Consider the following 15,266-nt stretch of genomic DNA (forward strand, 5'->3'; position numbering starts at 1 on the left):
TGCTGCCTGTTCCCATCACTATTTGCGTCCACGCGAACCTGCCCCAGCCCAGGGCTGCGTTTCCTCCGTGGTCTCCCTGCGTCTGAGCAGTGTGTCTCAGCAGCACGCCTGGGTCCTCACCTCCCCCACCCGTGCGTGGCTGCTTCTCACCTGCTGTCAGGAACCTCACCTACAGCCTCTGAGCTTACAGTTCAGCCCTGGCTGCTTTCTGCTCAGCAGTTAAGTGCTTAAGGGTTAGGACGTCCATTTTCCTGAGGCCTGTTCTCAGTGTCCCTCTCTTCTGTGGGACAGAGTTATGGGAAGGCGGCTTCCAGATAAATATTCTATTCTTGCATTGACAGCCCTTTAAATATGTACATTTATAAAATGTGTAAGGTAAACATTTTTTAAAGACATCTGTCTTCTGCCGTTTGCGTTGTGTGTGGGAGACGTCAGAGTGTCGGTGTGGGTCACCCTCGTTCCCTGGCTGCCCCGTGTTTCCGAGTACGACTGGGTTTTCCTCCCACTGCCACCCCTGCTTTCTAATTCCCTTTCAGTCAGGCCCACCGGACACGTCTGTGTACCTGCAGGTCTGCACATTTGTTTTACTTCTCTATGAAAACTTCCTAGATGGAAGAGAATATTAAAGATGACAGGTTTTTGTTGTTTTTTGTTAATCCTCACCTGAGGATTTTTTTTTTCCATTAATTTTTTTAGAGAGAGTAAAAAAGTGGGGGAGAGACAGAAACTTGGATGTGAGAGAGATACATTGATTGGTTGCCTCCCCCACGCACCCCGACTGAGGCCAGGGGTCAAGCCTACAAGGTAGGTAGGTGCCCTTGTCCAAATCAAACCCAAAACCCTTCACTCCAGGGGCCAGCATTCTAACCACTGAGCCACACCAGCCAGGGCACAGCTGACAGGTCTTTCTGTGGCCCATTGAGGAGATAAGTGATCATGCTCTTCTCTTTACTTTCTCCTTCCCTACTCGGAGCAGAACGAACGGTACTTACACCTGGCAGCGAAACTTCTGGATGCGAAGGAGCAAGCAGCTACCTGCAAACTGGAAAAAAACAAGCAAGGGCAAAAGGAAGCTCAAGAAAAAATACGGAAATTCCAAAGAGGTAAACACTTTTCAGTTCTCTGATGTATAAATGTCTGTTCACTTCTGGCCGGGCTGGGGTGGAGGTGGCTTCCCTTTCAGATGTCTGCTCTCCGCTACTGATACACGGCTGGCTTGGCAGACTGCTACCCCAGCCAAGGAGTGACTGGTAGGTTTTGCGGCCACACAGGCTCTGGCTGCTCGATCCGCAGCATCGAGTCCGACACAGACAGGATATGAGCAAATCACTGTGTTCCTATAAAACGTCACACTTGGACACTGAAACAGGAATTTATACAGTTTTCATGTCACCAAATACATCTTCTCTTTGTCTTTTCATCTCATTAAAAATAGAAAAATCTCCCTGGCCGGTTTGGCTCAGTGGATAGAGCGTCAGTCAGCCTGCAGACTGAAGGGTCCCAGGTTCCATTCTGGTCAAAGGCACATGCCCTGGTTGTGGGCTTGATCCCCAGGGGGGGTGTGCAGGAGGCAGCCGATCAATGATTCTCATCACAGCCAGGGAAATTCTCCCTCTCCTTCCTCTCTAAAATGAATAAAAATATATTTAATACATAAAATTATACATATAAAATCCTCAGTTCAGAGGCCACAGGCTGGGTCTGGCCTGCAGCCACCGTTTGTGAATGTCTGATGTACCTGCCATTGAATGCCACCTCCACTCAAGAAGGGAGCATACACTCCCACCAGCGCTCCTTTCTAATGCAGATTTCCCCAGGCTCCGATAGCTGTGAAACCGCTTATTGTAAAAACGTTAGGACGCCCAAGTTCCTAGTAGTAAGTATTGAACAGTCGGCTGCAGGGACAAAGAGGGTTTTACAAACCATCGTGCACAGTAGAAAGGCATAAGAAACCAATGCATGAAACTGAGCAGCATGCGTTTTCTTGGTAGAAATGGAAACTCTAGAAGACCATCCAGTATTCAATCCAGCCATAAAGATTTCACCTCAACAGAATGAGAGGAAAAAGCCTCCTGCCGCCACAGAAGGGGAAGGTGCTTTGAACTTGAATTTACTTGAAAAATCTACAGCTGCTACTGAAGAGGAGAAAGGTAAAAGAAGAGGCAGTGTTCTGGGTGTATTTGTACCTAGCAAAATGTCAAGGAATACGTAATTAAGAAATTCTAGCCGAAACCAGTTTGGCTCAGTGGATAGAGCATCGGCCTGTGGACTGAAAGGTCCCAGGTTCGATTCCGGTCAAGGGCATGTACCTACTGGGAATGTGCAAGAGGCAGCTGATCGATGATTCTTTCTCATCGATTTTTCTAACTCTCTCTCCCTCTCTCTTCCTCTCTGTAAAAAATCAATAAAATATATATATAAAAAGAAAAAGAAAAGAAAATATATTTTTTTTAAATTCTGTTACTGCCCGGCCATTGCTCAGTGGTTAGAAAAAAAGCCCATGAAGAATCTCGGGTTTGATTCCTGGTCAAGGTTACAGGTTCAATCCCTGGCCCTGTTGGGGGCAAGAATGGGAGGCAGCCTATCGATATGTCTCTCTTGTATCAATGTTTCTCTCTTCTCCCATTCCCTTTGACTCTAAAAATCAGTGGGAAAAATATCCTCATTGCTAGGGTGAGGATTGAAAAAGAAAAATTATAATGACTTTAATAACTTACTTGTGCAGCATTTTGTAATTAGAAATGTTTGTTTCAGCCTCATCCCTCTCTAGTTTATCCTCCAAGCTCCTGCAGAATTCTCTCTCCGTCACACAGAGCTCAGTGGGATCCTGCTGAAAACCTTAGTCAGCGGCAGGTGCAAACCCTTTGTCATGTCATTGCAAGCCCTTTGCCGTCTGCCGCAGTCTCCTGCCACGTCGTGCCGCGTCCTGCCACGTCCTTCTTACGAACACGTTGTTGCCCGCTCCGCGACAACTTCGCCAGCCTTTCCCTCGCTTCGCAGCTCAGCTCACACCTCTCTCAGCCTTCCGGTTCCAGCCGTGCCCCAGGCGTGTGCAGTGGGCGCTGCTGAGGGCCTGGTAAATTGCTGCTGGAGCCAGTCTTCTGTTTATCAGTCTGTAATACAGTCAGTCACGCCCACTGCATTCTCAGTTCTTTTAAGTATATATTCTTTCCACAAATACTTACTGAGTCCTGATTGTTGACAATGGCAGGTTCTATCTGGACAGTTGTTAACAAAATAACTACTCTTTGCCCAGCTGGTGTGGCTCAGTGGTTGAGCGTCGACCTAGGAACCAGGAGGTCGGGGTTCAATTCCCAGTCAGGGCACCTGCCCAGGTTGCAGGCTTGCTCCCCAGTGTGGGGTGTGCAGGAGGCAGCCGATCCATGACTCTCTCATCATTGATGTTTCTCCCTCCCTTCCTCTCTGAAATCAATAAAATACTAAAAATAACAAATAACTAGTGTCTGCCCCCCTCAGGTGTCCAGTCTGAGGGAAGGGAAGCTTTAAATACCTGGACAAGTGGGTAACTACAGATGGTGACGTGAGCTGTCACAGAGAGAAGCGGCCTCATGATAGGAGGGCGGAGGCCTGGTTTGGATGAGGAGCCCTCGCCCTGAGGCCTGCTGGGAAGCCGGGTGGAGGCGAGCGAGGTGCAACCCTGCTCAGCAGAACACTCTGTGATGGGGATGTTCTGTGACTGCCGCTCAGGGGGGAGCTGCTGGCCAACAGGAAGGTTGAGCCTTTGAAAGTGACTGGCACAACCGAGAAACTAAATTTTAGTTCATTTAAACTTTGTGGCCGCTGTATGGGCTGGGCGGGTTTAGAGCATTGACGGACAGCATGTGAGCTGCTGTCCACAGACCACGGAGGGTCTGGGGAGTGTGAACAACTTGTACTTTATGTGTAGCATGAAGCCATGGAGGGCGTTGGCGGCAGCTGTTAAGCAGAGAAATGACATCTGATTTCTATTTTTCCAATGATCATCCTTCCTGTGTGATAGTGTACTATACACCGGAATTCAGAGTATCCTAAAAAATTCATCACAGGGGTAGTACAAGAATGACTAAGTTACTCAAGGCAGTTGTTTTTTTTTAACAATTCAGATTTCATTCATTCCCTCCATCAGCAGGTTTCCGTACAGCCTTGCTATGTGTCCTTTCTTCACCTCTTTAGTTCTGAAAGTCTGTTTCCAAAAGTCAGAGGACTTTGGTCACTCGAGATTGCATACAGGGTGCAGCAAAAGTTTCGGTTTGTGGTCGTGAGTTCTCGAAACACAGAGTTAATGAGTCTGTTGTAATATTGTAACCATCTCTTTCTCCACAGGAACCTCTGTAAACCCGCTTCTGCCCACTCTGTATCACTACTTTTAAAGCCAATCTCTGCCTCTCATTTTAGAGAAAAAGAAAGAAGCTCGTGATGTAAGAAATTTTGACTACACTGCTCGGAGCTGGACGGGAAAGTCGCCCAAACAGTTCCTGATCGACTGGGTCCGGAAGAATCTGCCCAAGAGTCCAAACCCTGCCTTTGAGAAAGTTCCCGTCGGTCGGTACTGGAAGTGCAGGTGTGTGGTTCTGGTGACTGAATGAACTTTGGAAGAACTGAAGGTGCAAGTCATCTTTGTTTCTTAGACGTTAAGTCGACATGTAAGAAGCTCTCTAATTCCAAGCTCAGGTGACGGTGCTTCTCAGTCTTCTGCGGAAACAGGAAATGTAAACGCTGAGTGTAAGCTTCGGTTCCGTGTGACTGGAGCTCTGGCTGTTGGTGCTTTGTCGGTTCTGTGGGAAATTTCTTTGGCTTCTTTGCAGGGTGCGGGTGATCAGGTCTGAAGACGATGTGCTGGTGGTTTGCCCTACGATCCTGACGGAGGACGGCATGCAAGCGCAGCACCTGGGGGCCACCTTGGCTCTGTACCGCCTGGTGAAAGGGCAGGTGAGTGAACAGCGTGCCCCCAGCGCGGTCTACATAAAACCGCGTCCGCGTGTGCACGGCAGTGCGTGTTGGACTTTGGCCTCTGCACAAGTTTTCTCTTTACTGACTGCTGCTTCTGACTCATCCTCACTTCCGCTTATTCATCATTTTTACTCTCTCTCACCGCTAAACATAGCCAGGGCTTTCTCTTCTAGACCAGAAACTCTGAGACATTTGATGGGCCCAGATGTTGAGGCCAAGCTAATTTACAGAATAAAAGTCATGGTGCTGGGGTGTGAATTAGGAATTGTTAGAGTTTCTCTTTAGTGTTACTTTGTCTCTCAGCTTTAACGTGTTACAGACATGGGTTCCGTACCACTTTTAAGCTACCAGTCTCAGGAAAGATTAAAATAAAATAGCATGAAGGAAGTGCTTCTACGCTTTTGAGGGGACTGTCACATTTCCTGTTCACAGTAAGTGTAGTGTCTTCCTTCGTGGGAAATTAAGAGCCACTGAAAAGTTCAGACACTGAGTAAGTGGAACTCGGAACAATAGTTCTTTCCACTTTCTGTCAGTAAAGTTCTTAGTGCCTTTCTTCCCTTATTCTGCAAAATAAGTTCCCGTGCTAGTGTCATTGACAGAGGGGATGAGCACGCTGAGGGGATGAGTGCGCTGAGGGGAGCAGTGTGGGGGGACACAGAGCCACCTGGGTTCCACTTAAAGTGCTTCCCCCGTGCTTTCAGCGGGCTGTTACCGTGTTTCCCTGAAAATAAGACATCCTCCGAAAATAAGACCTAGCGCATGGAAAGATAAGACATCCCCTGAAAATAAGACCTAAAGCAACTTTGGGAGAAAAAATTAATATAAGACACTGTCTTATTTTCGGGGAAACAGGGTAGAAATGCGTCTGTGGTCAGCCGTCTGTCCTATAGCAGCTCCAGGAGAAGTCAGACACCTCTGCTCAGGGGCTTCCTGTGCTCCAGGAGTAGGCACGTCACATGTAGTAACTGAAGTTCACCTCGGAGTGGGCAAAAGGGAGGTCGTTAGACCCCACTAACCAGTAGAGAGAGGGAGACGCAGCGGGGTTACGTCATTCGCCAAGGTCACACAGCCAGGAAGTTTAGAAGCTTGGCCAGGACATGCTGTTGATTCCTTTGCATCATGTGCATGTGCATTTGACACTCAAGGAGTAACTAGTGTAAGAGACAAATTACATTTTAGGGGGAAGATAGGATCCTGCGTCCTGACCTGTTGAGTTCTGGTCCCCGTAGTGAAAATAATGCTGCTGTTTCTTCTTACAGTCCGTTCACCAGTTGCTTCCTCCAACCTACCGAGCGGTGTGGCTGGAGTGGAGTGATGCAGAAAAGAAAAAGGAAGAATTAAATAAAATAGAGACCAACAAGCCCCGGGACCTTTTTATCGCCAAGCTTCTGAATAAAGTGAAGCAGCAGCTGCAGCTACAGCAGCAGCAGCAGCAGCATTCTGGGGACAAGAGAGAAAGCTCTGAAGACCCTGAGGAATCCTGGGAAAATTTGGTTTCTGATGAGGATTTTTCTGCCCTGTCCTTGGAGTCAGGAAAAGCAGAAGATTTGGAGCCTGTTCGGAGCCTCTTCAGAAAGCTGCAGAGCACTCCCAAGTACCAGAGCCTCCTCAGGGAGAGGCAGCAGCTCCCTGTGTTCAAGCACAGGAGTGCGATTGTGGAAGCCCTGAAGCGGCACCGGGTGGTGGTGGTGGCGGGGGAGACGGGGAGCGGAAAGAGCACGCAGGTGCCGCACTTCCTCCTGGAGGACTTGCTTCTCAACGAGCCGGGGACCAGCAAGTGCAACATTGTCTGCACCCAGCCCCGCCGGATCTCCGCCGTGAGCTTGGCCACCAGAGTGTGTGATGAACTGGGCTGCGACAGCGGACCTGGAGGAAGGGTAAGCTGTCCACGCCCCCTCGGGGGACGCGCCTTTGCCCCGGGGATCCCGGGGACCCTGCTCAGCCGAGTGTGACTGCTGCTGGTCGGTCGCTGGAATATGTCAGGCCCTTGTCGCGTCTGATGGATGTGACACTGCCACTGGCCTTCAGGTGAAGAGGGTTGTCAGTGATTCTGTCATTAAAATTCTCCTATCACGGGAAAACATTCAGTTTAACAATTGAAAGTTCAAATGTGTTACATACTAAATGGAACAGTCAAAGATTATAGACAAATACAAATATGACTCTAATAGCATATACCTCAAGTTTTTGCAGGTCTTTTCTGTGCATGTATTCCTGAATGGATGTCTTTAATTATTTCCAATGAGGAAAAGGGAAAAATAATGTAGAAGAAAATTCTAGACTATTTTCAAACCTAAACTTAAAACAAAATAGGAAAAGTGCTTCGGTATCTATTCTGCATTTTGCCATGCAAGTGTACACAAAACTGGCCAACCCTACCTAGAGTGACTGGCTTGTGACTGCTAAATACAGGCACCAGGAAAGCTGGTTAGAACCAAATATGAACCCCGAGTTCCCGGAACTCGGCTCAATTCTAATTGGCATTGTTCTTCCCAGGGATGCTATTTAACATTTCCAATTCTGTCTCCAAGATAGGCACCTCTTCATTAAAAATTTTCATGTAGCAGATTGCTTGGGTTTCATGAAACATAAGAGAGAAAAAAGACAATTTGTCTTAAATGGAACTTACGCAAGGGAATGACAGACAAGGACTCAAATAAAACAGGGATGTCTGCGGAAATCAGGAGGAGAATGTGGGGGGGCAGACGTGAATGCAGGACCCGTGGCTCACCCTGTGTGATGTGGCTGCTGCTCCTGGCGGCAGCTTTTAGGGAATCCAACAGAAGAGCAGCCCATTGGCAGGCAGCTCTAGCTTCTGTTCCTGCGTGCCTCTATACTTTGCTCCCAGATAATGTAATAAGAAATTATCATAATCATGGCACTCGAGGCAGAATAGCTTTTTGTCTCAACACTTTGAAATCAACAAAGGTTTTGCTTGTTTAAAATGAACAAAACCGATGTTGCAGCTGTCTGAGCCCAAAGACCATGGGAAAACAGTTTTGTAACCAGTCGCACTGAGTTGATTGCTCTGAGGCTCCGCCTGGCAGCAGTCAGCGGTGCCTCTCTTCCCGCCTCACTCCCAGGCAGGCCCGTGAGAGACTAACTCGCCTTGTGTGCTCCCTCAGCACTCCTTGTGTGGCTATCAGATCCGGATGGAATCTCGGGCCAGCGAGTCGACCCGGCTGCTCTATTGTACCACAGGGGTTTTGCTCAGAAAACTTCAAGAAGATGGTCTCCTAACCAATGTGTCTCACGTGATTGTAGATGAGGTGAGTATGTTCTGTAGTCATGTTCACAAATGTAAATTTTAAACATTTTTTTTATTAAAAAGGTGCTATTTGTAACTAATACTGGCCAACATTTTCCTTGTGCATATAAATGCCAGGCACTTTACATATAATTATTTCATTTTCTCTAATAAATGTCATGTTGGTTTATTTAGTAAATATTGTACAACATGTGCTCTGTGCTAGATGCTGTTGTGAGGACTTTATATGTAAATCGTTTAACCCTCCAGCTGCCCCATGTAGGTGTACTCTCCCTGAGTTACCATCCAGGAACCGGGCAGAGGTTAAACAGCTGTGCCGGGTCACACAGCCTGGGCAGGGCATACACATTTCTTCTTGGACAGCTGATAGAGACCTGTGAGGTTCCTACTGATCCAACTCCCCTTTTTCTAGAAGGTGGACAGACTCTGTGTCTTGTGTTGGCAGTACAGTGTTCTGTTAGTGGCAGAACTCCAGGAGTCACTGGCCGTAAGTGAAAATTGGAGATGCCCTAATCTCACCGCAGGCTGGCAGGCCATCTGCTCGGCTGGAACCCCGGGCCGCGGCTGGGGTCACTCGGTGCTGACGTTCGCTGGCCCCGGTGTTAGCGGGTGGCTGTTCCAGTTCTGAACATCTGTTGTACTTGCAACACACAGCGTCTCTCCCTCCCATGTACAGACTGTGCGTCAGTGCTGATTAGCTTTTCACCTTGAGTGTCCGGTTGATGTAGCCTCTTACCAGGCCTTCTATGCGATTAATTTTTATTCCCTTTTTACCAGGTTCATGAAAGAAGCGTCCAGTCAGACTTCTTACTGGTTATCCTGAAGGAGATTTTACAGAAGCGCTCTGACCTGCACTTGATCCTCATGAGCGCCACGGTCGACAGCGAGAAGTTCTCCACCTACTTCACACACTGCCCCATCCTCAGGATCTCGGGGCGCAGCTATCCCGTGGAGGTGAGTCCTCTGCAGCCTGCCTGTGTGAACAGCAGCCCCATTCCCACCGGGAGGACCAGCAGACGGGTCCGAGGCTGAGACAGGCGTTCCCAGGCGCTGCGAGTCTAGAGAGGGCCTTGGGGGCCGGGGGGGTCAGGTGGCTGCTGCCCTGACTCGGGAGGATCTGCTGAAAGACACGCCTGAGAAACAGACAGAGCACACCTCCTCCCCCGCTGTCACATGCAGAGCGAGGTGGCCGTGGGCACGAGGGAGCCCCTCCTCGCCCCCCTCTCAGATTTAGGGGGGCTGGAGGCTTCCTTGCTGCCTGTCTTTCTGCATCCGTGCTCACGTGTGGAAAGTATACACCTCCTGGGGCTTGTTCTGGACTCCTAGGGGCAGACGCTCTGACACCAGCGAAGTTCTTCATTCCCGAGTGAGAGAGAAGAAAGTGTTTTCGTAACGTTCTAAGGTGGCACCCAGTGATGTGGCACACACCCCCGTTCTCTTTAACATGCTGTTTACTGAAATGACTTGGCATTCACCATTTACATGCTTTAACCTGCGCAGGTTTTTCATCTTGAAGATATAATAGAAGAAACAGGCTTTGTACTGGAGAAAGACTCAGAATATTGCCAGAAATTCCTGGAGGAGGAGGAAGAAATAACCATTAATGTTACAAGCAAAGCAGGGGAAATAAAAAAATACCAGGTAAAAAGAAAACTTTTTGTTTTTAATCCTCACCTGAGGATATATTTATTGATTTTAGAGAGAGGAGGAGAGAGAGAGAGAGAGAGAGAGAGAAACATTGATAGGTTGCCTCTCATATGCGCCCCGAACAGGGAACCGAACCCTCAACCTCAGTATATTCCCTGACCAGGACTGGAGCTCACAACCTCGTGCTGTGTGGGAGGATCCTCAACAAGGGAGCCACACTGGCCAGCAAAAAAACATTTTGGAAGACATCTGATAATGCTCCCCAGAACATAACCTGCCGTGAGAGCTTTAAATCATGCTGGCACAGGGAATTCCAGTATAATTTGGTAGAAGAGGAACAGATACGATTAAAAGCAAAGTTTAAAGGACATTTCTTCCGACTTTGTTTCATAGAGTTTAGTTTTTAGTTTATGTTATTTTGTCTTCTTCCATTGTTATGGGCCGCATTGGAATACATAAAAAAATCAAGGACCCTAAAAGTCAGAGGTAACTTTTATTATCTCACAGCATGACCCCTTACTGAGGAGGAAGTATTTAATGACTTTCACTTATTCACCTGACCCCCCCTCCCCCAGGTGGTTAGGAGGGGCAGACTGGGTCCTGGCCGGCAGTTTCCTGGCAGCCCGTGTCCGGTTTGAGCCCCGCGTGAGCCCGCCGAGCTCTGTAGTGGAGCTGCCCAGGGCAAGCTCAGTTCTCCCTGGAGACTTAGTTTCAAACACATGGTTGGAAATGCCACAAAGCAAAGGCACCTTGCATGTGGCCAGGGGTGCTGTTCTCCGGGTTTTCATTGTGCCCGTGATGGTTCCTGCATTGCCGTCTGAAGAAAGCACAGTTACTGTATCTCTGTAAGCAGATGAACCAAGAAAGCAAAATCGAACCTCTTCCCCTAAAGCTTCAGAGACAAATGAGAAATGAAAGACTCAGGAAATTAAAGGTATTCAAAATAGATGACTGAACTCAGCAGCCACCGTAAAATCTAGAAAGAAGGAGAGATGTACTCTGTGGTGGCGGCAATGAGAAAAAGGCGTATCTTTCTCCTTACATAATCCTTAATATTTGTGTCATTTTTCTGATTATGTTTCTGTCAGGAATACATCCCAGTGCAGACGGGAGCAGGTGCCGGCCTAAATCCCTTTTACCAGAAGTACAGCAGCCGCACGCAGCACGCTCTGCTCTACATGAACCCTCACAAGATCAACCTGGACCTCATCTTGGAACTTCTTGTGTATTTAGGTACGTAAGGATTTCTCCTGTGACTCCATTTGTTCTGATAAAGCTTCTTCTGTTAATGGAGGTATTGTATTAATATCTTACGTGCTGTTCCTAATCTTCTTATTTTGAATATTGTCTCTTTCAAAAATCACAGACAGAAGTCCCCAGTTCAGGAATATGGAAGGAGCAGTGCTGATCTTCTTGCCGGGCCTTGCCCACATCCAGCAGCTGTACGACCTACTGTCGGCAGACAGGAGGTTTTCCTCTGCACGGTAACTGCAGATCCTGACTCCGTTCCTGGTGGCTTTAAGATAGAAGTGTTTCATGCAGTGACGCTCCTGATTGAGCTGAAACTGTCCATGGGAAGCAAGTGTGTTGTCTAACACCACTGTTACAGCATGTCCTCTACAGAAACCTTCGGCCTAGTCTCTACATTTAACGTGGTTAGCGGAGGGAGTCTGCTGAGCACCTCTCCCCAGCGCCTGGGTGTGCAGGACCGCTCCCCCAGCCAGGGCTGCTCTTCCTCGTCCACACACTTACTGCTGCCGAATGCTTTCCACAGCAACCTCAGGACACGCAAAAGTCCTGGAAACCCTGTGCTCCACATAATTCATTCCCATTCAGTGTTTTGTCTTTGATGACTACATGGGGTTTCATTGTGCATTATCCAAGCTTCTGTGTGTGTCTAAAATGTTCCTAGTGAAAAATGTTGAAGTTGTTTCCAAAGCTCTTGCTAAGAAGTATGATTTCCCTTTCAGATATAAAGTGATAGCTCTGCACTCCATTCTCTCCACCCACGACCAGGCCGCGGCATTCACACTCCCGCCTCCAGGAGTCAGGAAGGTAAAGTCCAGTCCGCACACGTGCGTGCCCTTCCTCGGAGGGACCCATGGGGGTGCTAGGGCGTCCGTCAGAGACAGTCACAACGTCAGGCACCTGACCGTGTGCGGCAGCCTTCAGGCTCCGCAGCTCACCCCAGGCAGACGTGGACCCAGTGAAAATTGGGGTGTCGGAGCCGTCATCGTGTGCTACTGAGGGGACAGGGCTGTCAGGAGGCCCGTGGTGCAATAGCGCCATGGGTGTTGCCTGGGAGGAGAAAAATCACTCCTCCCCCCAGAAGGCATCCTGAAGGCTGCTGGTGTTGAGAGCTCTAGGGGTCCAGGGAGGGTTCTTGGTTGTTTTCTAGGCTGTTCTCCCCGGTTTGTTTGTAATACGTAGACCGTTAGGTTGGGGGGAATCTCGCGTTTTCGTTGTGTCTGTCCTCTGTGGGACTGAGTGGAGAGAGTGCGGCAAAGGGAATTTCCAGATGTTGCTCCTCAGGAGGGAAAGAGCTCTGGTGGGCTGTGGGACAGCGCTCCCTCCCAGAGGAGCCTCGCTGTGCAGGGCCTGGGCTCAGCACTGCACTGCTCCAGGTCGGTGGCCTTCGGCAGCCCACTGGGCCTCGCTTTCTCCTCAAAGGCATGCAGCCAGCGACCCTGGCTCTCAGAGCCGTTAGAGAGCCCTCGGTCCACCAGCCGCTCTGACCCAGTATCCCATTGGGCGCATGTCATTCCTAAGAGGACTAGCTAGAATTCAGGGAAGAGGACTTTTGTAGAATAAAAAGGTGTAACTTAAAGAGCAAACTGAGGTGGTGGGACTGATTATAATTAGAGCAAATTAAAATTACACAGTAACAGATTGTGGATTTTTACAAAATTGAAATTCCCTTTTTAAATTCATTTCAGACTCTAAAGTAGTTTACATTATAGCACATTGCTGAAAATTGTTACTAAATATTTGGCTTTTTGTTTATTTTCAGATTGTTTTAGCAACAAATATTGCAGAGACAGGCATCACTATTCCAGATGTTGTATTTGTCATTGACACTGGAAGGACAAAAGAAAATAAGTAAGTTTGACTTTCCCAACTCCAAACACTTTTCACCGGAAAAGAATCTGCGGCTCTTGAATTCTTAGGAGAAGTCACAGAATCATAGAGGATAAATCCAGATGTCCCAATGCTGCCGAAGCAAACTGGAGGAAATTTTAGAATGTCTGAGAGCCAATGTCAAATTCATGTCTCAGGTTTTCCCAACAGTACTCCAACCACCAGTATAGCCAGCAGTTTCCTCAGATGTAAATGGGGAAAGTGAAAATGTCATGGTTAAAGTGCCGAGGTCAGTGAGGGGCGCAAAAGCAGCCTGTACTGACTCTTCATCAGACTCTTCATGAGCGCTCAGCAGCCTGGGACCCCTGTGAACACGGGTTAGAACGGTAGCACTGCTTGGAGATAGGTGTGGCTGTCCAAACAAAGGGAGCCGGGAGCCCTAGCCGGTGTGGCTCACTGGATAGTGGACTCAAGGGTCCCGGGTTGTGGGCTCGATTCCCAGTGGAAGGCGTGCAGGAGGCAGCCAATTAATGATTCCCTCTCATCATTGTTTCTCTCTCTCTCTTCCTCTCCTCTCCTCTCTGAGATCAATAAAAATAGATATATTTTTTAAAGCCCTTGATTTTAAAGCTGTAGAAGTGTTTTCGGGATTTAACTGTATCTTGTGAAAAGTAAGGTGAATTATGTTCACAATGGCATTTCTCAAACACTTCAAATAATTCTTGTGCATAATTAATAGACATTCCACTGAAAGAGAAAGTATTCCATGGTCAGATTAATTTGGGAAAGGGTAAATTAGGCAGGGTTTTCTCTTGTGTTGAGTTTTAATTTGGTAGTATGAGACTGAGTATGTGATACTTGTTAAATTGTATAAATATGAAACATAATTTGTAAAATATTGATCCACAATGATAATGGTCATTTTTTAGCCTATCTTCAACTTAATTTTAAGAGTCAAATACTTTGGCTTTTTCAGATTTTTAGTTAAGTCAGTCATCCACATGCATCTCCTCACCCACACCGTTTCTTTAGGTTCCACGAGAGCAGCCAGATGAGCTCTCTGGTGGAGACCTTTGTCAGCAAGGCGAGCGCTCTGCAGCGCCAGGGCAGAGCCGGGCGGGTGCGCGACGGGTTCTGCTTCCGGATGTACACGCGCGAGAGGTACGTGCGGCCCAGCCTCGGTGTGGAGACACGTGGTTGGGGCAGCCGCGTGGCCAATGCCGGACGTGATTGCTGTGGTTTTACTTTCCAGGTTCGAAGGCTTCATGGAGTATTCCGTCCCTGAGATCCTCCGTGTGCCTCTGGAGGAACTCTGTCTTCACATTATGGTAATCCCTCAGGAACGCAGATCCGGTTGTGCTCTTCACCTGAAGCCTTTAGGAAAGAAATGAGGACCTAAGCTTGCCTTCCTATGTCGCTCCAGATGTTCTGCTTAAGTGAACGTCCCCTCTTACCTTTTCATAGAGGCCCCTGTGCTTTAATTCTGCCACAGGCCCTCGTAGCATGTGGATTCAATACAGTCTCACCCTACACCAGTCAGTCTCACCTGGGCAGTGGGCTGTGTCCACAGATGTTTTTGGTTGTCAGCCTCAGAGGCATCTTGTGGGTAGAAGGCAGCGATGCTGCTGAACCTGCAGTGACAACAACAGTGACCTGGCCCAGAATAGCAGGGCTAACACTGAGAAACACTGACCTCCACCCAGGGCTTCCTGATCTGAGAGGTCTGTAATATCCTCAGATCTTAGGCTTTTTACTATAAAAATCAGGAATGAAGAAACTAAAAATGTGCACTGGAAGGTCTCTCCCACATACCCACCCATTAACTCGCAGCACCACGCACGAGCACGCACATACACACGGCCAGTTATTAAAGAGGAGGTATCCTTACTCAGACGTTTATTCTCTGTGCTCAGAATTTCACGTGACTCAGTTAGTTCCAGTCTGACCTCTTTGGCTCATGTGAACTCTGTTGCTCCTTCTCAATCTGTAGAAATGCAACCTGGGTTCCCCTGAAGATTTCCTCTCCAAAGCCCTAGACCCGCCTCAGCTCCAGGTCATCAGCAACGCAATGAATTTGCTCCGAAGAATTGGGGCTTGTGAGCTGACGGAGCCTAAACTGACTCCCTTGGGCCAGCACCTGGCGGCTCTGCCCGTCAACGTCAAGATCGGCAAGATGCTCATCTTTGGAGCCATATTCGGCTGCCTGGACCCAGCGGTAAGATTACACCGCTGCTGCCCCTGCTGCTGCTGCTGCTGCTGCCCCTGCTGCTGCTTCACTTTCCATCTCAGTTTGGCAGAGAAATCGTGAAGTTTGGAAATAATT

At 48.3% G+C, this 15,266-nt stretch overlaps 1 protein-coding gene across 1 annotated transcript in view; it reads left to right on the forward strand.

Moving 5' to 3' along the window:
* The window catches only part of DHX29 (DExH-box helicase 29), a 32,675-nt gene that overhangs the window by 9,867 nt on the left and 7,542 nt on the right, over positions 1-15,266 (forward strand). Inside the window, exons 7-21 of the mRNA XM_084881000.1 lie at positions 977-1,103; positions 1,992-2,150; positions 4,396-4,561; positions 4,806-4,929; positions 6,210-6,827; positions 8,076-8,219; positions 8,996-9,172; positions 9,719-9,859; positions 10,954-11,098; positions 11,232-11,349; positions 11,836-11,920; positions 12,876-12,964; positions 13,976-14,104; positions 14,196-14,271; positions 14,934-15,158. Of these exons, the coding sequence (XP_084737126.1) occupies positions 977-1,103; positions 1,992-2,150; positions 4,396-4,561; positions 4,806-4,929; positions 6,210-6,827; positions 8,076-8,219; positions 8,996-9,172; positions 9,719-9,859; positions 10,954-11,098; positions 11,232-11,349; positions 11,836-11,920; positions 12,876-12,964; positions 13,976-14,104; positions 14,196-14,271; positions 14,934-15,158 (2,523 nt within the window). The remainder of the gene's footprint in view (positions 1-976; positions 1,104-1,991; positions 2,151-4,395; positions 4,562-4,805; positions 4,930-6,209; positions 6,828-8,075; positions 8,220-8,995; positions 9,173-9,718; positions 9,860-10,953; positions 11,099-11,231; positions 11,350-11,835; positions 11,921-12,875; positions 12,965-13,975; positions 14,105-14,195; positions 14,272-14,933; positions 15,159-15,266) is intronic.

The sequence above is a fragment of the Pipistrellus hanaki genome (genome assembly GCF_964339955.1).
Source record: "Pipistrellus hanaki genome assembly, chromosome: 4".
In the NCBI taxonomy this organism is placed as follows: domain Eukaryota; kingdom Metazoa; phylum Chordata; class Mammalia; order Chiroptera; family Vespertilionidae; genus Pipistrellus; species Pipistrellus hanaki.